Source organism: Bufo gargarizans, chromosome 5, assembly GCF_014858855.1.
Source record: "Bufo gargarizans isolate SCDJY-AF-19 chromosome 5, ASM1485885v1, whole genome shotgun sequence".
Taxonomy (NCBI): Eukaryota; Metazoa; Chordata; class Amphibia; order Anura; family Bufonidae; genus Bufo; species Bufo gargarizans.
The window spans coordinates 34,919,332-34,944,995 of record NC_058084.1 but is presented as its reverse complement, the minus strand read 5'-3'; the positions used below and the strand labels follow the sequence as shown (position 1 = coordinate 34,944,995).

Here is a 25,664-nt window from a genome sequence, read left to right as displayed (position 1 = left end):
CAGTGCCATCAGATCAGCCCCTCCATGTCCCCCAGTGCCATCAGATCAGCCCCTCCATGTCCCCCAGTGCCATCAGATCAGCCCCTCCATGTCCCCCAGTGCCATCAGATCAGCCCCTCCATGTCCCCCAGTGCCATCAGATCAGCCCCTCCATGTCCCCCAGTGCCATCAGATCAGCCCCTCCATGTCCCCCAGTGCCATCAGATCAGCCCCTCCATGTCCCCCAGTGCCATCAGATCAGCCCCTCCATGTCCCCCAGTGCCATCAGATCAGCCCCTCCATGTCCCCCAGTGCCATCAGATCAGCCCCTCCATGTCCCCCAGTGCCATCAGATCAGCCCCTCCATGTCCCCCAGTGCCATCAGATCAGCCCCTCCATGTCCCCCAGTGCCATCAGATCAGCCCCTCCATGTCCCCCAGTGCCATTAGATCAGCCCCTCCATGTCCCCCAGTGCCATTAGATCACCCCTTCCATGTCCCCCAGTGCCATCAGGTCAGCCCCTCCATGTCCCCAGTGCCATCAGATTAGCCCCTCCATGTCCCCCACTCCCCCAGTGCCATCAGATCAGCCCCTCCAGGTCCCCCACTGCCATCAGTCAGCTCCTCCATGTCCCCCAGTGCCATCAAATCAGCCCCTCCATGTCCCCCAGTGCCATCAGTCAGCCCCTCCATGTCCCCCAGTGCCATCAGATTAGCCCCTCCATGTCCCCCACTCCCCCAGTGCCATCAGATCAGCCCCTCCATGTCCCCCACTGCCATCAGTCATCCCCTCCATGTCATATATTTCCGGCTGTCCCCCTTCTGTGCCATGTCCCCAGCGCCAGTGAAATAAATAACTTACCTTTCCTGTAGGGGCGCCGCTTCACAGCTCCTTCCTCTTCTTCTCTGCGCGCTGCACTGGATCCTGACGTCAGACAGCGTCGGGTCATAGTGTGCGCTTACGTGCACTATGACCTGACGATGTGTCAGGATCCAGTGCAGCGTGGTACGGGCCGGCGGGTGACCACGGAGCGGTAAGTAATAGCAAGCGCTTCACTCGCGCTCCGTAGTCACATGACACAAACAAATCCTCAATGCAAAAAAATTGCATCAATGATTTTTTGGGTCAAATTACTTGATTCAATAGAATAATCATTTCAGCCCTATTGCTGACATAGGTTTACACTAGGTCCATTTTCTAGCACTCAGGTACTGAATATAATACTTTTTTTTACTTTATATTTGAGCAATCCAATAAGGGCGTTCTCCCTCGTGGCAGGCAAACTCTCTGCTATATTATTTTATGTAGGATGCTCTCCTGAAGTATTCAGGTTCACTATGTCCCAGAAGGCATGTGGTGAAAAAGGATAATTTGGCGCCTTTAATCATCTGGCTGTGTCCAGGTACTTTTAAGTCTCTCCCGATTACTGGTGCTTGTGAAGTCCATTGGCTAATCTTAGCTCTAATCTCCACTAGACTCTCTCCATATTCAGACATTGACTTACATGTCTGTGCTGTGCTGCTGTAAATACTGTATTGATCCTCTCCAGGCTTGATGAGGGCCCAGAGGGTGAAAAGGCAGCTACATTGTGGACTAGGCCTGTTCAGCTCCTCCATACACTTGCTTCCTTCTCCTTTCTCTCAACTCTACTTCCTTTCAAAAAAAAACAACAACTTTATTAACTAGCCCCAGACTATATATATATATATATATATATATGTAAGTGATGCCAGCACCACCTAGGGTCGAATAGGTACAATAACTCTTCCAGCCTGGTATTAGGAATTACAACTTACATGTAAATATATTAAATATGACAGTTTAAATTGCCCACATATAACACATAGTGGGACACTGTATCCCCCTTGGTTTAAGGTAAGCCGTCCTCGGCGTTTAGTCTTGATGGACGCTGTGTATCTCTGCGCCATCACCTGGAAGATATAAAACCTACGCTGCAAACACAAATATGCAATTTTTCTGTTGCAAAGTACTATTATGGCACTTTGATAACCTCCTATAAATAAAGGGTTAAGCATAACAATACACTTCATGATATGTCACATTTATATCACTTTTTCTTGTTTTCCTTTCGCAATAAGGACATTTGGGCGTCGTAATCTTCGGTGCTTGTCGGTGAAAAAAAATTGGTGTTGATCTCATAATGGGGCAATATAGTCCATGTCATAGTCCTGAGACAAAGTCCATCCCTGGATTGGGGTATAAAAATTTTGTAATCCAATGGGTCAAAGTGCAAAAGTATTTGATTTGTAAGAGCATGTGCATTGCATTAGATAAGGCACAGAAGAAAGTCTCTCTGGGTACATGTCTTAAAACGTTGCAATAAAATTTTTAATTTAAAGTCCCAGACAACCTGTGTAGGGGGTAAAAAGGGAATAAAAAGGATGCAAGCAAGGGCGCAACTGGGAGATTGCTGGTACATTACAGGAGTCCATGATAGAGTCCTTTAAAAATGGCAGAGGGCTCTGAAGTAGCTTGGGGGAACTGCTACCTTAAACAGTAAACATGAGTCCCTTTTAGCAACAGTGTCTCTGGCTCCATTTGAATATTAGCCAACCGGACTATTTAAGGGTAGGGATCCTATTTCTGGTGGGGCTTCTTTCTCCTGAGAGTCCCATACCTCGGGTCCTGCTGCGGTTTGGTCCGGACGTTGTCAGGGCCTGGACTCTGGGGAGGTATACCTCTGCCCAGGTGGGATCTGGCCAATGAAGCAGTGGACAAAGGGGCCTCTGGGCAAGCCTCTGGACCAGCGGCCTTGGTGAGTTCCGCAAGGACGTCTGAGGGAACCTGAGGTGGGATCGGTGCCCAATAAGAATATTGGTGGGAAACCCGTTCCTTCCAGGCATCCCAATGGGCTTTGTCCGGCTCCTCTACAGGCGAGATGGTACAGCTTGCGAGTTTTCTGGCCCGTATAAAATTCTTGGTTTCCTCCTTGGGAGTTACCACCACCCTAGGGTAAGCTTCTCCTCTCTTTGCCACCCCAGGTCTGTAAATTCTCGGTAGGTTCGCCGTCGTGATACCAGCCCCACAAGAGGATGGCGTGGCCTTTGCGTGACCAGCTGCGCGGATTTCCGAAAGTAAGCGCTGGTGTGCTCGAAATCGAGAGTCTGGGGGATGTTCCCAGGCGTGAGGTGCTGCAGGGGAGGTCTTATTTGCAGCACCGGGGTACTTCTCCGCCATGCTGCCTCCTTTTCTGCGCACTACTGCGTCTCCTCGTTCGAAGTCTCACATGTTTTTTTTTTTTTTTTTCGTTTTCTCAACGTGCGCACGCACGTCATGCTCTTCTCTAGCGTGGACCCGCCTCCCAGGTCTGCATGCATGAAGAAGGGGGCGGCGCTGGCTTTGGTCAGTAGGGCTAATGGTGGCACAATGCAAATGAGCTTTCTCGCTTTGCATAAGGGGGTTTGTCTTCACTTTTTCCCGCTCTAGCGGGGGCGTTTACCACTGGTATGGCGCAGCAAATATATCGAGAAGCTCTTAGGCGGCCATTTTAGGTGCAATACAAAAGTCAATTCACTGACAGCAAACAGTGTTGTTGACACAAAAATATGCGTTTTTCTCGCTTTGGACAATGCGATTTGATAACAGGGATCTAGTATATTATTCCTGTGCAATTTCAAGGTGCTTGAACTGTTTTCCACACCAGTAAAGTTATTTGAAATCTCCACTTTAAAGAACATACAAAGTCTCTCAATGAAGCAAGTAGGGATTATTCTCATAAAGCGCAGAGGATTTGATCCTGTTCGTGACGCCAAAATTAGATGCAGCGACCGGGTCCGCAGGGGCGACACGTGAGGCTACGGTGGGCCGATGGGGGTAGTAGTTGTCTGTACTCACAGTTAGCAGAGCCTCCCTAGGCATGCAGTGATGGGGAAGACAGCACGAAATTCTCCAGGGCACTCTCTATTGCAGGGAACACCAGCCAAATGGAAGTTGAGGTGCCCTTGATGGTAATGGGTATGCTTAGGGTGCTTTGGTGGCTGGGCCCCTGTGTTCGTGACACCAGCACCGTCACGTGCAAATGAAGTTGGTAGAACGGATGAGGAGTCAATTGTAATAAACAACAGAACTTTTACTAAATCACTTGTCTTCAGGTAGCCATTACAGTCCATTAGTACAGAAGGTAATAGTTCAAATATCAAATATGTTGTAATCCTCTTATCAAGCTGGACAGTTGTCAGTTAATGAGTTTTCCTAAAGCAGTTGCTCTAACAGGCATGAAATAGATTATTGCTGACATAGGTTTATACTGGGTCCACTTTCTAGCACTCAGGTACTACATATAATACTTTCTTACTTTATATTTGAGCAATCCAATAAGGGTGTTGTCCCTCGTGGCAGGCAAACTCTCTGCTACATTATTTTATGTAGGATGCTCTCCTGAAGTATTCAGGTTCACGATGTCCCAGAAAGCATGTAGTAAAAAGGGATAATTAGGCGCCTTTAACCACTTTACGTCCGCCCATAGGATATAAACGTCCTATGGGTGGACCTCTATTTCTGAAAGCACGTTTTAAAACGTCCTTTCAGAAATAGAAGCTGCACGCTAATCGTGCAGCTGCTGATCGGGTTGCCCGCTGTCAGTGACAGCAGGGCAACCCAGAGATAAGGCAGGGACAGTTCCCAGGTGTCCCTGCCTTCTAGATCGCTGCAGACACAGCGCTCACCGAGCGCTGTGTCTGCAGAGCAGGAAGCGCTATGCACTTCCTGTTCTGGCCCGGCGGTCATGTGACCGCCGGGACCGGAGCGTGCAGGAACTGTGTGAGGTCTCTCACAGACCTCGATCAGCCCTGCACTGAGGCTGTACAGCTCAGTATTGCGCTGTACAGCCTCTCTGGGGGGTGCATTTCTTCTGTAACTGGGGCTACTATGTCAGCCCCAGTTACAGGAGAAATCAACAGTGAAAAAGCAAAGAAAAAGTAAAGCAAATGTCCCCCAGAGGTCTTGTATGACCTTATGGGGGACGAAAAGTGTAAAAAAAAAATAAAAAAAAAATAAATGGGTTGAAAAAATAAAATAAAAAAAGTTTCACATGTAAAAAAAAAGGTCCCCAAGTAAGGAATAAAAAAAAAAATTTAAAAATAGAAAAAATAAAATAAAATAGACATATTTGGTATTGCCGCGTCTGTAAAAACCAGCTCTATAAAAATATCACATGAACTAACCCCTCAGATGAACACCGTAAAAAAAAAAAAAAAACTGTGTCAAAACAAGCAATTTTTGTCACCTTGCATCACAAAAGGTGCAACACCAAGTGATCAAAAATGCGTATGTCCCACAAAATGGTACCAATAAAACCGTCACCTCATCCCGCAAAAAATGAGCCCCTACATAAGAAAATCTCTCAAAAAAAAAAAAAAACTATAGCTCTCAGAACATGGACACATTAAAACATAATTTTTTTGTTTCAAGAATGCTATTATTGTGTAAAACTTTAATAAATGAGAAAAAGTATACATATTAGGTATCGCCACGTCCGTAACAATCTGCTCTATAAAAATGTCACTTGACTGAACCCCTCAGGTGAACGCTGTAAAATTAAATAAATAGAAACTGTGCTAAAACAACCAATTGTTTGGTCACCTTGCCCCATAAAGTGTTATAATGAATGATCAAAAAATCATATGTACCCAAAAATAGTACTAATAAACCTTATCCCCTAGTTTCCAAAATGGGGTCACTTCTTGGGAGTTTCTACTGTAAGGGTGCATCAGGGGGCTTCAAATGGAACATGGCATCTAAAAACCATGTGGAGTTCCTTTTCTTCTGCGCCCTGCCGTGTGCCCATACAGCAGTTTATGACCACATGTGGGGTGTTTCTGTAAACCGCAGAATCTGGGTAATAAATATTGAGTTGTGTTTGGCTGTTAACCATCGATGTGTTAAAGAAAAAATTGGATTAAAATGGAAAATCTGCCAAAAAAAGTGAAATTTAAAAATTTGATCTCCATTTTCCTTTAATTCTTGTGGAACGCATAAAGGGTTAACAAAGTTTGTAAAATCGGTTTTGAATACCTTCAGGGGTGTAGTTTCTACAATGGGATCATTTATGGGGGTATCCACTATGTAGGCCCCACAAAGTGACTTCAGACCTGAACTGGTCCTTATAAAGTGGGTTTTGGCAATTTTCTTAAAAATGTGAAGAATTTCTTCTAAACTTCTAAGCCTTCTAACGTCCTAAAAAAATAAAATGACATTTCCAAAATGATGCCAACATAAAGTAGACATATGGGGAATGTTAAGTAATAAATATTTTATGAGGTATCACTTTCTGTTTTAAAAGCAGAGAAATTGAAATTTAGAAAATTGCGAATTTTTCAAATTTTTGGGTAAATTTGGGATTTTTTCATAAATAAAGGTGAAATATTTTGACTCAAATTTATGACTATCATGAAGTACAATGTGTCACGAGAAAACAATCTCTGAATGACTTGGATAAATAAAGGCGTTCCAAAGTTATTACCACATAAAGTGAGACATGTCAGTTTTGCAAAATTAGGCCTGGTCAGGAAGGGGGCAAATGGCCCAGATGGGAAGTGGTTAATCATCCGGCTGTGTCCAGGTACTTTTAAACCGGTTGTCCGGGTTCAGAGCTGAACCCGAACATATCCCCATTTTCACCCAGGCAGCCCCCCTGACTTGAGCATCGTAGCAGTTCATGCTCCGATGCTCTCCTTTGGCCCGTGCTCCTTAGGGCTGCCAGGCGGAGGTTTCCGCCCAGCAGTGAGCCCGGTGATGTCATCGACACTGATGGGCGGGCTTTAGCGCTGACCTAGCCTGTCAAACGCTAAAGTCCGCCCATCAGAGCTGGTGACATCACCGAAAACACTGCTATCCAGTGCAGGGCAAGGGAGCGCATCGGAGCATCAACTGCTCCAATGCTAACATCAGGGGGTCTGCCTGGGTGAAATTATGGGTATGTCCGGGTTCAGCTCTGAACCTGGACAACCCCTTTAAGTCTCTGCCCGTCATTGTTGCTTGTGAAGTCCATTGGCTAATCTTAGCTCTAATCTACACTAGACTCTCTCCATATTCAGACATAGACTTACATGTCTGTGCTGTGCTGCTGTAAATACTGTATTGATCCTCTCCAGGCTTGATCAGGGCCCAGAGGATGAAAAGGCAGCTACATTGTGGACTAGGCCTGTTCTGCTCCTCCATACACTTCCTTCCTTCTCCTCTCTCTCAACTCTACTTCCTTTGTAAAAAAACAACAACTTTATTAGCTAACCCCAGACTATATATATGTAAGTGATGCCAGCACCACCTAGGGGCGAATAGGTGCAATAACTCTTCCAGCCTGGTATTAGGAATTACAATTTACATGTAGGGGTTGTCCGGGATTGGGGACAATGTTCTAAGTGTACAGTGACACAAATATTACACACATGCCTGTCCTACCTTTGCCACACATGTCTGATGCCCCGTTTTTATATCGTAAATTCTGAGCCGGAAGTGCCTATTTTCTCATAGTCAGTGACGTACCGGGTCCATTGCTGCAGAGCGAAGCCTCTTATTCCGCTTCGCAGGGAGCCCGGTGACGTTACCATCAGCCTCAGTAATTATGCAGATCGCAGGGAGGGGTGGTGACTAGGCTGGAAGACATTGTGCTAAGCCACGCCCCACCAGGCCGATGATGTCACCGGGCATGGCACTTTCTAATGAATGAAGGAGGCGGAATATCAATGAGGGGGCGGAGTTACGGCAGAGATGATAGTCAGCTGTAACCACGTGATGCCGCGCTGCGCTGGTACCCACAGGGCAGTGCGGCAGGAAGCTAGTCAAAGATAAGCATAGATGTAAACAATGCGTAGGGGACCGTCGGAGCACTGTAGAAGTGGCGAAAATACCTAAAAACATATGGGGGGAACTTTAATCAGCTGTTAATAGTGAGTACACTTTAAAAAAAAAAAAACATTTGATCCCAGACAACCCCTTTAATAAGACAGTTTAAAGTGCCCACATATAACACATTGACAGGTTCAGAAGCACAGGAAGCCCCTATTGGACCTGTAGGCCCTCTGTGTGTGTGAACATCACCATAAGCAACCATCCTACAATTTATTTCTTCTAATTTAATGTACTGCTTATATAAGTCTGTGTTCACACTACCATTATAATGGAAGCCACAATACTCTGCAAGACCTTTCACACATCGGACACCAATGGCACCAAACGGACCCTGTTGACTTGGGGTTTGTCATTCTCAGCCACAGTTTCCATCACTCAGCTTTATGCTTTTCATCAAGACTGCAGATGTGTGAACAAGAGCCTAATATCCAGCCTGAGCCCATAGCAGTCTTGCATCCATAATACAGCTGTGTGCATGCTCCCTTATTGCTTTGTTGCCTTTGCACCTATTACATTGCTCTCCCTCCAGTACATTTTTTCTTCAGAAAATCCTGTACAATGGCCACCAGTTCCAGGAATGGAGCTATCCATCAATGTGGTGGTGGCTGCACCTGAACGGACACTCTCTCGTTGAAATGAATGGGAGTTCTGAAAGCCTTGGACTTAACTCATTTGAAATATCACAAGAGCCTTTATATCATGATATCACGGCCATCACATGATATATTTCCACCACAAATACAAAAAACAAAATGCCTGCACACCGCTATATATACAAACAATAGAGCTAAGAAATGTGGGTCATTCTAGATAAAAGTGGGACAATGCCAACTATAAATGAGTAATGGAAGCTCTTAGCGCACATACGTATCGGGCCCATCTACCAGGCGTCAAGGTGGCTTCCACAGATGGGTCCCTAACACTAAATATACTGCCTAACTTTGGACTTACTTAAAGGGGTTCTGCACCTTCATTTAACTGATGATCTATCCTCTGGATAGATCATCAGCTTCTGATCGGCGGGGATCCGACACCCGGGACCCCTGCCGATCAGCTGTTTGAGAAGGCAGCGGCGCTCCAGCAGCGCCGCTGCCTTCTCACTATTTACCACCGGGCCGCCCGCCCACTGACGTCACGACTTGTATCAACTAGAGTGGGCGCGGCTAAGCTCTGTTCACTTGAATGGAGCTTAGCCGCGCCCACTCTAGTTGATACAAGTCGTGACGTCAGTGGGCGAGCGGCCCGGCGGTAAACAGTGAGAAGGCCGCGGCGCTGCTGGAGCGCCGCTGCCTTCTCAAACAGCTGATCGGCGGGGGTCCCGGGTGTCGGACCCCCGCCGATCAGAAGCTGATGATCTATCCAGAGGATAGATCACCAGTTAAATGAAGGTGCAGAACCCCTTTAAGCCTACAATATTCAGGGCGTGTTCAGTCTAAAAGAGGTGCTGCCCTCAATATATTGCAAGAATATTTAGACTAGAACCTTCAGAATCACAGGTGCATATCCATGATGCAAACATCAGCTGAGACTTGGTCATCAGTGGGTTGAGGTTATTTATGTACTAAGGGTTTTCAGTCACGGATTTCATTTGTGACTTTATTACATGATGAGCCTAGATTACACAGTCTCGTGAGAGGCGGATGACATCTGACCAAAGTTTACAAAAGTTAATATTCTACATATGAATATATAATACATGGATTACATAAAACATTTTAAATGTAAAAAAATGTTATTTAAAAATATAATTTTTTTTTGTTATACCTGGGACAGACCTCTTGTCATCCCGTTATCGGGGGGGGGGGCCGCATCACATCACATCACATCTGCTCAGTTCCGGCCGCCACACTCCTGTGTCCCATGCTGCAGCCTGGCTGCTAGGTTGCTTTCTGTGGGTATGAGTGTCTGTTCTGTGGCATTGATGGTTTCGCACGTACTAGATATTCTACCCTGTGGGTTCTCTCTTAAACGGGACCGGAGCCTTTACTTTATCATTCCTGCTGTGTAAGTTCTGAATGTATTACCAGCAGTTTGCAATGAAGGTCAAGATGGTTGTTACCAGTTGAGGGTGTGTCCCTGCAGAGACTGACACTATCCACGCAGTGCTGCCAGTGTCGGACTGTGCAAGGACCCCCCCCCCCTTCCCCAACTAGTGACACTCATCTGGACCTTTTTTGCAAACTGCTGGTAATTAATTTATAAAGGAATGGCACAAAATACAGTAGTCATAAGAAAAGAGGCTCCAGAATTATTATTACATGGGAAATGTATATAGTTACTAAAACATTCATGTCAGGAGAGGTGAGAGTTCCTCTTTAACACTTACTACTTTATATTGTTGGTCTTCATATTTAGATTTAGTTTTCACAAAAACATTATTATCTGTTAGCGGGAAACTAGACTTGGACCCCTACATTAATTCACATCAGACCCCAAAATGAATTAATACCTCAGACACTCATTAAGAAGCTAACCAGACACATGAAATTAATTCAGCTCCCAGACTAGATCTCTACAATTAAAGGGGTTATCCAAGACCTATAATGCCCCCCCCCCCCCCATATGCCCTTCACAGAGGTTGTACTTACCTCGCTTCCTCGCACCTGCGTTGCTTCTGATGCCGGCAAGGCTGACACTGCATTGGGCAGCCAATAGCAGGCCACGATGCTTGGGAGGTTTGTCCATGTCGCGGCCTGCTATTGGCTGCAACCCCTGTCGCCGGAGCCCATAATGGTAGAGTAAGCACTGGGGCTCCTACAATCCAAGATAACACATCTGTGTGGGATCCTGTCAGCTGGGATCTCCAGTCCGGACAATATGGTGTTCATAAGGTCCTACCTCCACATATGGAGTGAAAGATTCTAGTCAAGTTCCTGGTCGGCCACTGGTCATTGTACCTTGGACTTGGAATGTACATTGTTTAACCTCGGGTGCTTCGTACAAGGCGGTTTCATACATCTGAACCTATCATCAAGCTGAGTGATCTTTAATTCACATGTTTGAATTTTAATAAACATCACCGAAACTGGATTGTTGGTCTGCAGTAAACGTATGACATGATGCCCTTTCCACGAACAGTGTTGTAGGGCTGACTCAGTTCTTGGGTGTTGTTTCGTTGTACGGGTTTTGGAGAGCAGTTAGGAGATGGGTGTGTATGTGAGGATTCACAATCGTGGAACCACCTTATGACTTACCTTTTTTGGACTCACTAAGGTGTATTATTACTTTCATTGTGGGACTTTTTAAAACTATTTTTCATTTATAATTACATATATAAAAGATATACCGTATTTTATGACATGTAAGCCACACACATAGTTTGTCAGAATGGTCACACCAGGCAGTCAGATCTCCACATGAGTCTGGTCCAACTCCTCCAACAACTTAGAATGACATTAAGGGAAACCTGTCACCATGAAAAGGTGAAATAATCTGCAGACAGCATGTTATAGAGCAGGACGAGCTGAGGAGATTGATATATAGTTTTATGGGGAGAGATTCAATTAATTCCTGTATGCCATTCATTTAAATTCCTATTCCTTTGAAGTCGAGGAGGTGGTCCTATCAGTGAGTGACAGCCTTCTCTCTATGACTGTGTATACAGAGATAGCTGTCGATCACTGATAGGACCGCATCCTCATAGAGGGAGGGCTGTCAATCACTGTTAGGACCGCCTCCTCATAGAGGGAGGGCTGTCAATCACTGTTAGGAGCGCCTCCTCATAGAGGGAAGGCTGTCAATCACTGTTAGTACCGCCTCCTCATAGAGGGAAGGCTGTCAATCACTCATAGGACACCTCCTCATAGAGGGAAGGCTGTCAATCGCTGACAGGACCGCCTCCTCATAGAGGGAAGGCTGTCAATCGCTGATGGGACCGCCTACTGGACTTCAAAGCCCAGAATGAGCACAAATATAAATAAGTAAATTACAAGTTATACTAAATATTTTCCCATAAAACTATATATCAAACTGCTCAGCTCCGCTTGCTCTACAACATGCTATCTTCAGCTCAGACACCAAGTTCAACCTGACATGTTCTCTTTAATGCCTATTCTTACAAAAGCAAAATAATACTTAAAGGGGTTTTCCCTGCTTCATCACCATAGGGCATATGTAGCATTACATGGTGCCTATGACACTCAATGGCGTGCTTGAGGGGGGTTTCCACGACTTTTGATTACTTATCCTCAAAATAGTCCATCAATATCTGATCGGTGGCGTCCAACTCTCAACACCCTGATGATCAGCTATTCGAAGGGGCCGCAGAGCAATTCTCAAGCACATTGCTGCATACATATTGTATAGCAGGAAGGGCATATGACCAATGGATATGTTTGACAGGCCCAAGGAAGAGGCGTCAGCACCCGCCTGAGCACCACCAACAGCTGATCGGTGGGGTTTATTTTGGATAAAAAGTAATTTGAATCCATATTCAAATGAGCAGTTAAGTGCACAAAGGGCTCTCTTTGCAAGGCTCTCTTTGCACCAGTGCTCCTCCTGACTCCTCTTTATCTTGATTAACAGAGCCTAATTCCTGCATAGTATTCTTGCCTTGCCCTGTAAATTAAGAAGAGTAAGGGAGGGCTGGCAGAGGAAGCAGGAGAAGCAGAGGTGTACAGGGTTTCTTGGGTCCACCATTGGTGCACTTAACTGCTCCCTTACATATGGATTAAAAGTAGTTTGCTCCAGAATTTAGCAAAAGATCACTATTTGAAAGGTTAACATTCAGCTGAGCTAGCCTTAAAAGGTGCCTTATCAGTGAATTTCCTGGTGACAGATTCCCTTTAAAGGGGTTGTGTGGGGCAGAGGGGCCTGGTTAGTGAGTTTGGCATACCCGCCATTTGGCCCGGACCTGTAATGGAAAGATGACTTAGCTGCTTCCCGGTGGCCCGCTCCTTCTCCTCCAGGTCTGCAATGCTTTGTTGGACTCCCGCTATGTCAACATCCAGTTTGACATTTTTCGCAGCCAATTACTGGTCATGGGGGAAATCGGATACCCTTGCGTCATTGCATCAACGGAGCATCGCAGGCCTGGAGGAGAAGGAACGGGGTGCCGGGAAGCAGGTAAGTCAGCTTTCCTTTACAGGTCCAGCTAAGTGGGTTGGTTTGCCAAAAAACAAGGCATTCTTTGACAACCCTTTTGAGAATGGGTAGATGTCTCACAGACTATTGGCCACCATTCACATTTTTGGTTAAGTGATATTTATTAAGCTCATAGGCTTGTTATTTTCCATAAGATAAGACTAATTATATTTTTTGTTCTTTTTTTCAGGACCTTGCTTTCCACTTCTTTGTCTTTGTATTTTATTTTGGGGCCTTTGTTCTGGAAGCGGCTGTGTGTGCCCTATCAAATCTAGAGAAGGGAAACTCGACTGTTATCAAACTCGATAACCACAAGATGGGGCTGAACGTCGCAGCAACGGTATGATATTGAATGATGAATTGACATGCCGATGCCATAGGCACTGTTCACATCTGCACTCTGTAGCCGAATCAGCAGGTCCATTGGGGTTGCCGTCAGATTTAGGTGGCAAAAACATTATGCATTAAGCAGCATTCTTTTTGCTGCCCAAACTTGTTTTGTTGGCTAAAAGTCTGGACTCAAAACTGATAGGGTACGGCCACGTGCTCAGGTTTCTGGATGCAGCTTTGGAAGTGAAAAATCAGGTGGGATCATAAAAGGAAAGAAGGTATAAAGGACAGATGCGGCTTCTCCTCCTTTGAAATTTACTCCTTCCAAATCTGCATCAGGTTAAAAGAAAAAAAGCATTACTCACCTCACTGATCCTCCTCGTCAGTGCTGTTTTGACACTTACCAGGTTTTCAATACCTGTTCCTGGCTTGACACCCTGAAGATGCCTGCTCAACCGAATACTGGCTGAGATTGGTAACTGCCATGGCTAGTGACCGGCTGGATAGGCATCTCCTGACATTTTCTGTGCATTGAGCCAGGACCAGGAGGTGGAGACCAACAGGAGTTTGATTAGTGTCAGAATAGTGGGGCAACGATGGGATGAGTAATGCTTCTTTTAGTTATTTTTTAATTCATTCTGCACCATATCTCAAAATTTTTATCCCTCTAGACAACTCCTCTAACCTAAATCTCCCCAAAATAACACTTTGAAGGGTTTATCTGGGGCTTTGAGCAAATTCTAGCTTTCAGACAACCCATGTAAGGAGGATCTTTTACCACTACTTACCATTCTGCCAATTCCACAATCTGGGCGGTGCACACATGACTGCCTTTAGGATCGTCTGCTAATGTCTTGACTGAATCAGCTCCTGTGTCATAATGTACATGCAGCTGAACGGGAAGGCACAGGACGGGGCAGATTTAGTCGAGACCTCAGCGGAAGAGTTGGCAGAAGGTCAGACAGTCGTTAGCACAGCCCAGATTGTGGTGCAACAAAATGGTAAGTAGTGGTGAAATGATCTTTCGTCCACAGGTTGTCTGAAAGGTGGAATTTAGTCAAAGCCCTGGAGTAGTCCTCTACGACCACACAGCGTTTTTTGTCCAGCAGGGTAAAGGCTGAACCTCCGCAAGACCCCATTATAGTCAATAGGTCCAGTGGGCATTCCAGTAACATCTAGCAGCGCCGTATTCAGAGAACTCTGGCTATTCTCTGCCGGAACTCCTAACGGCAGTGCGAAACAGGCCTAAGTCACTACCTATGGGAAGTGGACTTATGAGTAATGTCATTTACACTGAACAAAATATAAACGCAACACTTTCGGTTTTACTCCTATTTTGCATGAGCTGAACTCAAAGATCTAAAACATTTTCTACATAAACAAAAGACCCATTACTCTCAAATATGGTTCACAAATCTGTCTAAATCTGTGTTAGTGAGCACTTCTCCTTTGCCGAGATAATCCATCCCACCTCACAGGTGTGGCATATCAAGGTGCTGATTAAACAGCATGAATATTGCACAGGTATGCCTTAGACTGCCCACAATAAAAGACCACTCTGAAATGTGCACAGTTTTGCCTTACTGGGGAGGTCAGAAAACCATGTCAGTATCTGGCGCTGCCACCATTTGCCTCACGCAGTGCAACACATCTCCATCGCATAGAGTTGATCAGGTTGTTGATTGTGGCCTGTGGAATGTTGGTCCACTCCTCTTCAATAGCTGTGCAAAGTTGGAGAATATTGGCAGGAACTGGAACCGCTGTCATATACGCCGATCCAGAGCATCCCAAACATGCTCAATGGGTGACATGTCCGGTGAATATGCTGGCCATGCAAGAACTGGGATGTTTTCAGCATCCAGGAATTGTGTACAGATCCTTGCAATATAGGGCCGTGCATTATCATGCTGCAACATGAGGTGATGGTCGTGGATGAATGGCACAACAATGGGCCTGGGGATCTCGTTACTGGGCCACTCGATCCACAACGTTGACGTCAGCAAACCGCTCACCCACACGGCGCCACACACGCTGTCTGTCATCTGCCCTGAATAGTGAAAACAGGGACTCATACGTGAACAGAACGCTTCTCCAACGTGCCAGATGCCATCGAATGTGAGCATTTGCCCACTCAAGTCGGTTACGACGACAAACTGCAGTCAGGTCCAGACCCTGATGAGGACGACGAGCATGCAGATGAGCTTCCCCGAGACGGTTTCTGACAGTTTATGCAGAAATTCTTTGGTTATGCAAACTGATAGTTGCTGCAGCTGTCCAGGTGGCTGGTCTCAGACGATCATGGAGGTGAACATGCTAGATGTGGAGGTCCTGGGCTGGTGTGGTTACATGTGGTCTGCGGTTGTAAGGCCGTTTGGATGTACTGCCAAATTCTCTGGAGACTGCTTATGGCAGAGAAATGAACATTGATTGCACAGGCAACAGCTCTGGTAGACATTCCTGCAGTCAGCATGCCAATTGCACGCTCCATCAAACGTTGCGACATCTGTGGCATTGTGCTCTGTGATCAAACTGCACATTTCAGAGTGGCCTTTTATTGTGGGCAGTCTAAGGCACACCTGTGCAATATTCATGCTGTATAATCAGCACCTTATTGTGCCACACCTGTGAGGTGGAATGGATTATCTCGGCAAAGGAGAAGTGCTCACTAACACAGATTTAGACAGATTTGTGAACAATATTTGAGAGTAATGGGTCTTTTGTGTATGTAGAAAATGTTTCAGATCTTTGAGTTCAGCTCATGCAAAATGGGAGCAAAACCGAAAGTGTTGCGTTTATATTTTTGTTCAGTGTAATGATGCCTGTAATTTATACCAGGTAGTCATCGATACTTTGTGGATTTACTCTAAAAGTTAGAAACAAATGTGTTTTGTGTCTACAAATCCTTCTTGCTCTTTGCAGTAATTATGTATTGATTTTCTGATCCTGTGATTTATTCAGTGTACATTTTTCTCGTCTGACGTTGCTCTCTTGAAGTACAAGAGCCGGCACTGTTGTGTGAAGTATTTTATGCTCCGTGCTGGAATGTGGCTACGGAATGCTGCAGATAAGGTTTCATTGCATCTGAGTATTTGTAGTGCAATTACAGGACTCTTGATGCCCAAGTTACATCAGCATGCACCCTTTAAAGGTTTTGACATTGTAAAGTGTCTGGGCAATTCATGTTAATGTCCTGAATGTAGTGTAATATACTGTGTGTGTGTCATATATATATATATATCATACCTCCCAACCGTCCCGGATCCGGCGGCACAGTCACGGATTTCAGTAGGAGCAATGTCCCGCTTTGTGGCAGTTGCTCCTGCTTCCATAGGACGCAGAGACAGCTGCCTGTAATAATGAAGCAAAAGCCATCCATCAGCTCCCTGCTCCATCATTCCCCCTGCCGGCGCTCTACACTGCAAGTCTGGGCAGGGGGCGGGGCCGGCCGGTAGTATGTGGAGGTTTTTTTTTTGTTTTTTTTTTTACTGCCTGTGAAGGGGGCACTTTACTGGGCATATTAGAGTGAGGGGGCACAACTGGGAATATGACAGTGAGGGGGCACAACTGGGCATATGACAGTGAGGGGGCACAACTGGGCATATTTGTCACGGATGGTGTTGCAGAAAGCTGGAACTTATAAATAAACATCCGACTGGCTTGATCCCAAACTAAGGATCATATGGGGGAGCCCTATAAAACCCCTAGAGCTCTCCCTGACTGCTATGCCCATGCAAAGGTCTTTATGGTAGATGATTGCATGCCCGCGTACCTAATACTATGTGACACCTGAAAACCCTATAATAGTGAGGGGACACGACCACCGGCTCCCTGCACTTAATACGGACAGAGTCAGGGTCACCTAGAATCAAGCCAGCAAGGAAACACAAATAAAGGAAACAGACTTATCTGAGGAATCAGCAGAAGCAGGCTCCAGCAGTGAACAACTCATCCAGGAAGAAGTATAAACCGCAAAGTGAAGCAGTATGGGAGGGAATATAAAGGGAGACAATTAGTGTAAATAGGTGACAGCTGGGAGAAGGAAAGGAGATGACAAAGTGAAACCAAAGCAAAGAACGTCATGCAAGAGGTAGAGAAGAACGTCTGACTGACCTTCTCACAGACCTGCCGGTGACAATATTACAGTGACGGGGCACAACTGGGCATATTGCTGTGAGGGGGCACAGCTGGGCATATTACAATGAGGGGGCACAGATGGGCATTGTGAGGAACATGGATTAATATTTACTGTCAGCCATGTCCTCACAGCCACTATTTGCTGAAAGATGGCAGAGGAAATCAAGCTCCACAGGGAGCCCCTGCTTCAAAGCTGCAGCCAGATAGCAGAAAACTAGCAGGCCACATGTGGTTACATTTCACACCTCCAGTCAGACAGCACGGATCCTGCAGGAAAAAACCCCAGCAGGAGGTATCAGCCCTTGCCAGGATCAATGATACCTCCCAGACATGTTGGCACCTACATTTCATAAGGAATTATGAATCGCCCGGACATCGCAGGCGCAAACCGGATACATATTTGTGTCCCAGTGGCCACGGTGAACATGCCCATGGGCTTTGTTTGATGGGGGGATGCCAGGGAAGGAAGATATCCATATCTCCCCACAGAAACCAAATAACGGTATCATGCCTGGACTCTAGTTGTAGCCGGAACTGAGGCGGATCAATTGGGCCTGTAACTATCTTCTTACGACATTCTGGTCTGGGGTTATGAGCCCTAAGGGGTTTTATGGGTCATTTGCTGCCAGCACCAGTGTAGGAGGGGTGGACCCTACCCATAGGCGGGGAGTGGAGCGGCCGGCTACAGATCATAAGCCCATGCAAGCCAGCGGGCGGCGTCTTTCTCTGAAGAAGGGTCACATTGTGTAATGTGTTTAGGGGGACCCAGGAACTAGCTGAGATCACTGCCCTTCATGTGACTACAGCAAAGAACACCTCACAACCCAAAGGAACTTTCATCTTACCCGGTAACTGACTTTTGCTTTGCTTAACCCTGTTGTACCTATATAACCTGTATCTGTAACCTCAGACCACTGTATATATTCTCTGTGTATATTGTGTTATATCTAGTGTGCCCTTAAAGCGATTAAATATATAATTTAATCTTGTGCTATCTTGTATCTCGATCACTAATCCCCACGTCCGTGTTTTGGCCTAGTTATAATCTACCGCGGACCGGGCTTATATCAAACGAAAAGCTGGTGGCAGATACCCGGGCTGAGGCAGCACTGTTTTCACTGCGGCAGTGAAAAGGCTCTCTCAGCTTGTTGCCTCTCTGTGCCCACGTGGACAGGAGGTGTCTGTGTAAACTGTACCAAGCTGACCTTACCTGCTCCTCTGGAGGGAGTAACGTCATGCTTTGGTAACCCGTGACCATACCACATCTCGTGAGCTCGACGTAGGTGACGTCAAGTGGGGCACGTCAGTGAGGGGGAACAGCTGGGCATATTACTGTGAGGGGGCACTACTGGGGATATTACAGTGAGGAGGTACAACTGGGTATATTACTGTGAGGGAGCACAAGTGGGCATATTACTGTGAGGGGGCACAGCTGGGCATATTAGTTTGAGGGGTCACATAAATGGGCATAACTACTGTGAGGGGGCACATAAATGGGCATAACTACTGTGAGGGGGCACAACTGGGCGTATTACTGTGAGGGGGCACATAACTGGGCAGAACTACTGTAAGGGGGCACAGCTGAGCATATTACTGTGAGGGCGCACATATCTGGTCATAACTATTGTGAGGTGGCACAACTGGGCATATTACTGTGAGGGGGTACATATCTGTGCATATTACTGTGAGGAGGCACATAACTGGGTATATTACTGTGATGGGGCAAATATCTGTGCATATTACTGTGAGGGGCACATAACTGGGCATATTACTGTGAGGGGGCACATAACTGGGCATATTACTGTGAGGGGGCACATAACTGGGCATATTACTGTGAGGGGCACATATCTGGGCATATTACTGTGAGGGGGCACATAACTGGGCATATTACTGTGAGGGGACACATAACTGGGCATATTACTGTGAGGGGCACATAACTGGGCATATTACTGTGAGGGGGTACATAACTGGGCATATTACTGTGAGGGGGCACATAACTGGGCATATTACTGTGAGGGGGCACATAACTGGGCATATTACTGTGAGGGGACACATAACTGGGCATATTACTGTTAGGGTGCACATATCTGGGCATATTACTGTGAGGGAGCGCATATCTGGGCATAACTACTGTGAGGGGGCTAATATCTGGGCATAATCTGTGAAGGGGGCACAATGCTGGCATAACTACTGTGTGGTGGCATAAAGGAAGAATAATTACTATGTAAGGGCATTTAGGGGACTGGGTGGGATTAGATGTTTAGTTGAATGAAAAAATGAAAAATTATTTGCTGCAGCACGCCGCACATAGTGGCCCTCTTCCTTCTTTTCTAAAGTTGGGAGGTATGATATATATATATATATATATATATATATATGCACCCATTGACAAAATAATAACAAACCAAGAAGGAGTTGTTGGAAGGGAATGAAGCTAATTATGTGTGAATGTTATGATGAGATATGGGATTACAATATTAGAGCAAAAGGAGTTTATTGGGAAAAAAACGACAATTGAAAGGAGGCTGCAGTACCCTGTTGGGCGCCTCTAGCCTGGATACAGCATGAGATACGTTTGGGCATGGAGGAATACAGATTCTGTATGGTATCCTGTAGCACATTTGCCCACAGATATTACAGCTGGGCCTGTAGATCCTGCAAACTCAGGTTGCCGAAGCTGGCACCCCAGCTGGTCCTATAAATACTCAGTTGGTGATAAATCTGGAAACCAGGCAGCCAAGGAAGTGTTGTTATCTGGTGGAGACATTTATGGGAAGCCCTTGCTGTGTATACTGCTGACAAATGCCAGTTGTGAGCTCTGCCATGAGAGGAACACATGAGGCCGCAGGACATCCTGTACATATCGCCGAGCTGTTAGTGTCCCTTGTTTCACTACTAGGAGTGCCCAACTGTCATATGCGATGGCCCCCAGATCATCAGTGTGTTGCTGCACAGCAAAGGCAGGATTGAGGCGCTCACCATGAGGCCTCTATACTGGAACTTGACCATTGTGGGATCCCAAACAGATCCTGGATTTATTGCTAAAGATGACACTGTTCCAGTCTGTAGCAGTCCAATTTTTTTGTGCACGACACCTCTACAAACGAAGGTGACAGTGGCTGGCTGTCAATGACAGGACATGTGATGACACCAAACTTCTGCAAAGCATCTGAAAATGGTCTGGGCAGAGACAAGGGGGTGTCATGAAGGGGCCACCTGTGCCCAGATGGTGGACAACAAAACTATGGGAGCTGCTAGTGCTTGTTGGCAAATCAAACAGTCCTCTCTTCTGATAGCCTGTCTGCGCAGTCTAAGCCTGTTCATTGTGTATGCATGCCCTTGTGTAACTACCCTCCCAATATCTCCTAACAGCTAGTTCAGAACGGCCTAGATGCCGGGCAGCTCGTTAAATGACTATTCTACTACTATTCGCAATGTCTGTCAACTGGGCAAAACCCCTTCAAGTGTGTCTGGGTGCATTATTTTATTTTTTGGACAAGGAGTTTGTGTGTATATACAATATATATATATCTGTTATTTATTTTCTGATATAAGATTAATCGGGGCAGCCATCTTGCCAGCAGTCACATGGACATAGGAACCTTTAGTCTGTAGATGACTCATTGACTTCTGTGGGAGAGTTATGTGGACATAGCCTGTGACCTGTACAGAGGTCATTGTGCAGGGAGGAGGAGGATCTGAGCTGTGAGTGTGACCATTACCTGTTTTAAATGGTGGATCCTGTGTTATCGATGTATAGATGTTATCTGTAATTGTAATCCAGCCTCTGATAATGAGATGACTTGTCAAAAGTGATCTCTATACTAGGACTTCTCAAAGCGTGAGGCTCATTAATTGGCGAGCAGTGACACAAAGCAGGCACTCGAAGGGCTCATGCGCACGACCGTATGTATTTTGCATACCGCAAAAAATACGGATGACGTCTGTGTGCATTTTGTATTTTTTGGAACGGAACAGCTGGCCCCTAATAGAACAGTCCTATCCTTGTCCGTAATGCAGACAATAATAGAACATGCTCTATTTTTTGGGGGAATGGAAATACGGACATACTGAAACGGAATGCACACGGAGTAACTTCCGTTTTTATTTTTGCAGACCCATTGAAATGAATGGTTCCACATACGGTCCGCAAAAAAAAACATAACGGACACGGAAAGAAAATACGTTTGTGCGCAACTACACTTATAATGCCAGACCTTCAATATCAGTGCAGTGTCCTTGGGTACAAGGAGTGAAGGACAGATGGTGACATCGGGGTTAGATGACCTCCAGTGCACAGGTCCTTCAATCAATATTTCAGGGGGAATCTGCACAGGAGGTAATACTGTCCCCCCTACCTCCAGCATTGTACAATATATGCCCTCTGTTGTGGAGATTATGCCAACCGTCTGAGAGGGCTCAGAATGGGGAAAGTTTTGCTGCCAATGGAGAATATGGGTTTGGGAATGCTAGTATGTCTAGTGGCAGTGAGGTGGGTATAAAGCTGTTGCCAATGAAGGAGAAAAGGGAAATGGGAGAATGCTGCTGCCCTTAGAAAGGGGTGGTTAGGGGAACAATGCTGCTGCCAGTTGGAAAGAGGCGTGAAAGGGTTCAGTGTTGCTTCCGGGGTGGTAGGAAAGGAAGGGACAATGCTGCTGCTGATAGGAGGCAGGTGGAAAGGGAGACAATGTTGCTGCTAGTAGGGGAGTGTTGGTAAGGGGACAATACTGCTGCCAGTAGGAGCAGTGGAAAATGGGACAGTGGTGCTGCACTGAGGTATTTGGTGCTTTTGGGGAGGTATTTTGTGTTGCACTGGGGTATGTTTTGGTAATGCTGGGGAGGTATGATATGTTGCACAATGGTTTTGGTGCTGTTAGAGGGCAATATGAATGCTGCACGGTGTTGTGTCTGGGGCTGTGCAATAGTATTTGTTCACTGGTGGGGTCCATGACCGTTGATTGAAAGACTGAGTAGAAAAAAGTCGGAGAAATCCTCCTCTACAGAAAAGAAAGTGTTGGCCTAGTGACCGGAGTGAAAACTGTAACACCTGTAATATATTTAACTTGTCATTGACTCCATCATCCACTCACTGAATATGCATCTGTCCTCCTGCCTTGCATCCATCTGTCTAATATCAAAGGCAACCCACCTAACACCAGGCAGGAGCCCCAAAGGGTCGGGGAGGGTGTCCATTCACTGCACGGCCCCAGGGAGCATTGGAGTGACTATGGCCACCATCAATCACCACCACTCCTAGCAGCGCCAAAACTACCACTCCACTTCTGGCGGCTCTGTCCCTGTGGGCTATCTGCATAAAATGTCATTTTTTATGATAAATTCCATTTAAAAGAACGCTCCAAGCAAAATGACTCAGTATTTACTATTTCAGGATTTATTAACCCTCTCCGATATCTGGACAGTGTAAATTTAGACCAGACAGTCTAAGAACGTGCCAGAAATAAAGTGGCTCATACTGGGTGGTAAATTTGGTGTATATTTAGACACTTTTTTTTAACTATACGCAAATTGCTGGTTGGTGTCAAAACTTTGCTGCAGTTTTTGGCGCATTGTAAGGAACAACTCCGTTCACTAGTCTAGGCTATGCCTCTTTCCCGCTAAGGCACAATCTCTTGTTGTTGGAAGCACAAGAAGTGTCTAAAACACATAATAAATGTGGTGTAAAGCATGTACACCATTGTTTGGGGAAGGAAAGGCGACAAAAAAAAATGCTGGAATTTGTTTTTTTTATTAAACTGCTTTCACCGCGCATAATAAATAACATGATATTTTAAACATCTTGGGAAGCAACTGTACCAATTATGTTTATCTTTTTTAATATATTATTATTATTATTATATACACTTATATAGCGCTGACATATTCCGCTGCGCTTTATAAACATTAGCATTGAGCTGTCCCCAATGGGGCTCACGATCAAAGATCCCTATCCGTATGTCTTTGGAGTGCGGGAGGAAACCGGAGAACCTGGAGGAAACCCACGCAAACATGGGGAGAACATACAAACTCCATGCAGATGTTGGACCCAGGACCCCAGCGCTGCAAGGCAACAGCGCTAACCACTGAGCTACCGTCCTGCCCAATAAATACATGAGAAATGGGAAAAAATTTCACATTTGTGTGATTTCTTTTTTAAAAATATTTTTTTTTACATATCAATAGAATCTTTATTCAACTGTTTTACACATTTTCGTTTTTTCAACCCCTTAGGGGACTTCTCCTTTACATTGTAATACTTTATACTTTACCCTATACTACAGTGTATAGGGATCTTCACAGGCATGCTATTACTTCCTAACAGAAGCGGGGTGTAATAAAGTCTCGGGGCCTTCAGAAGGCCACCAGCTGCCATGACATCTACTTGGCAACCCACGATTGAATGCCTCCTAATCGAGCTAATAAAGGACTACCCCGAATGCCGTCCCTTTATGATATCCGTAATGGTATATCCACACATTACAGTCAAAGCACGGTGTATGTCACGGTTTTCTCAAATTTCCACCTAAAATGTGCCGGAACGGGCAGTGTGAATATGTCATAGAACATGGGAGGACCCCTATAATTCTATTTATCTAACCCCGATTGTGAAATTTGTTTAGTCAAAACCTAAAACCACTGCACGCAAATTTCAAGAAAAAAAAATATTTACTCATGAAAATTTTTCTTATTTCTTTCCCCAGATTTTTGCTTTCGCCGCCACTGTTTGCTACGGGTGCAGCATGGCGCTGGGATTCCGTAGGTGGAGACAATAACATCCTGAAACAAGCTGAACCAGACAGACCCGCTGGAATCTGATAGCAGATAAAGGAGCAGGAATGTGTCCTCTAGTGCACGGGCTTCTTACAAGTGTCACCCGGGAAGAGCCTGCCCTCAGAGACATATCAGCCTGAAGAGACTGCCCCTTAACCACCTGTATATGTGCCTACAGGAGTGCAGATACTGTACATTGTAATATAATAGAATCCCAGGTGGACGGCTGTTCCTGTACTAGGATGTGATGCTCTTGGATATGTTTGTATGGGAGTTTTGCAATAAAAAGAAAATTCAAAGGCCATTTATTATTGAAAATGTGAAAATGAAATCTAAAGCTGCTGGGACGTTGCTTTGAACTAAATTCTATATGTTTGGTCCCATTTGAAGGGGACATGACACCACTCCTGGCATGTCTGTTTTAGTATTCCCTGGAAATTAACACACCTAGAAGCATCTTTTCATAACTCTGCACTGTTCCGGTCATCAATTATTCCTCTGAACAGTTAGGCCCCTTGCAGACGAGCGTGTCCAGATTAGGTCCAGATGCGTCCCGGTGCATTGCGGCAAACCCGCGCGAGTAGGTACCCAATTGCAGTCAGTTTTGACTGCGATTGCGTTCCGATGTTCAGTTTTTATCGCAAGGGTGCAATGTGTTTTGCACGCGCGTGATAAAAAACTGACTGTGGTACCCGGACCCGAACTTCTTCACAGAAGTTCAGGTTTGGGTTAGTTGTAGTGTAGATTGTATTATTTCCCCTATAACATGGTTATAAGGGAAAATAATAGCATTCTGAATACAGAATGCATAGTACAATAGGGCTGGAGGGGTTAAAAAATATTTAACAAAATTTAACTCGCCTTAATCCACTTGTTCACGCAGCCGGCATCTCTTCTGTCTTCATCTGTGAGGAAAAGGACCTTTGATGACGTCACTGCGTTCATCACATGGTCCATCACATGATCCATCACCAAGGTCCTATTGCTCACAGATGAAGACAGAAGAGATGCCGGCTGCGCGAACAAGTGGATTAAGGTGAGTTAAAAAAAATTCAATTTTTTTTAACCCCTCCAGCCCTATTGTACTATGCATTCTGTATTCAGAATGCTATTATTTCCCCTTATAACCATGTTTTAAGGGGAAATAATAATGATCGGGTCCCCATCCCGATCTTCACCTAGCAACCGTGCGTGAAAATCGCACCGCATCCGCACTTGCTTGCGATTTTCACGCAACCCCATTCATTTCTATGGGGCCTGCGTTACGTGAAAAACGCACAAAGAGGAGCATGCTGCGATTTTCACGCAACGCACAAGTAATGCATGAAAATCACTGCTCGTGTGCACAGCCCCATAGAAATGAATGGGTCAGGATTCAGTGCGGGTGCAATTTGTTCAACTCACGCATCGCATCCGTGCGGAATACTCGCCCGTGTGAAAGGGGCCTTAGGAATACATTGACAACTGTGTACTACCATTACCTTTGTCAATGGGGTGTGTCC

General features: G+C 45.6%; 1 protein-coding gene across 1 annotated transcript in view; it reads left to right on the top strand.

The window, feature by feature from the left end:
• MAL2 (mal, T cell differentiation protein 2) overlaps positions 1 to 24,466 on the top strand; it is a 55,799-nt gene extending 31,333 nt beyond the window's left edge. Inside the window, exons 3-4 of the mRNA XM_044294166.1 lie at positions 13,121 to 13,270; positions 24,093 to 24,466. Coding sequence (XP_044150101.1) covers positions 13,121 to 13,270; positions 24,093 to 24,164 — 222 coding nt within the window. The 3' untranslated portion in view covers positions 24,165 to 24,466. The remainder of the gene's footprint in view (positions 1 to 13,120; positions 13,271 to 24,092) is intronic.
• The last annotated feature ends 1,198 nt before the right edge of the window (positions 24,467 to 25,664 follow it).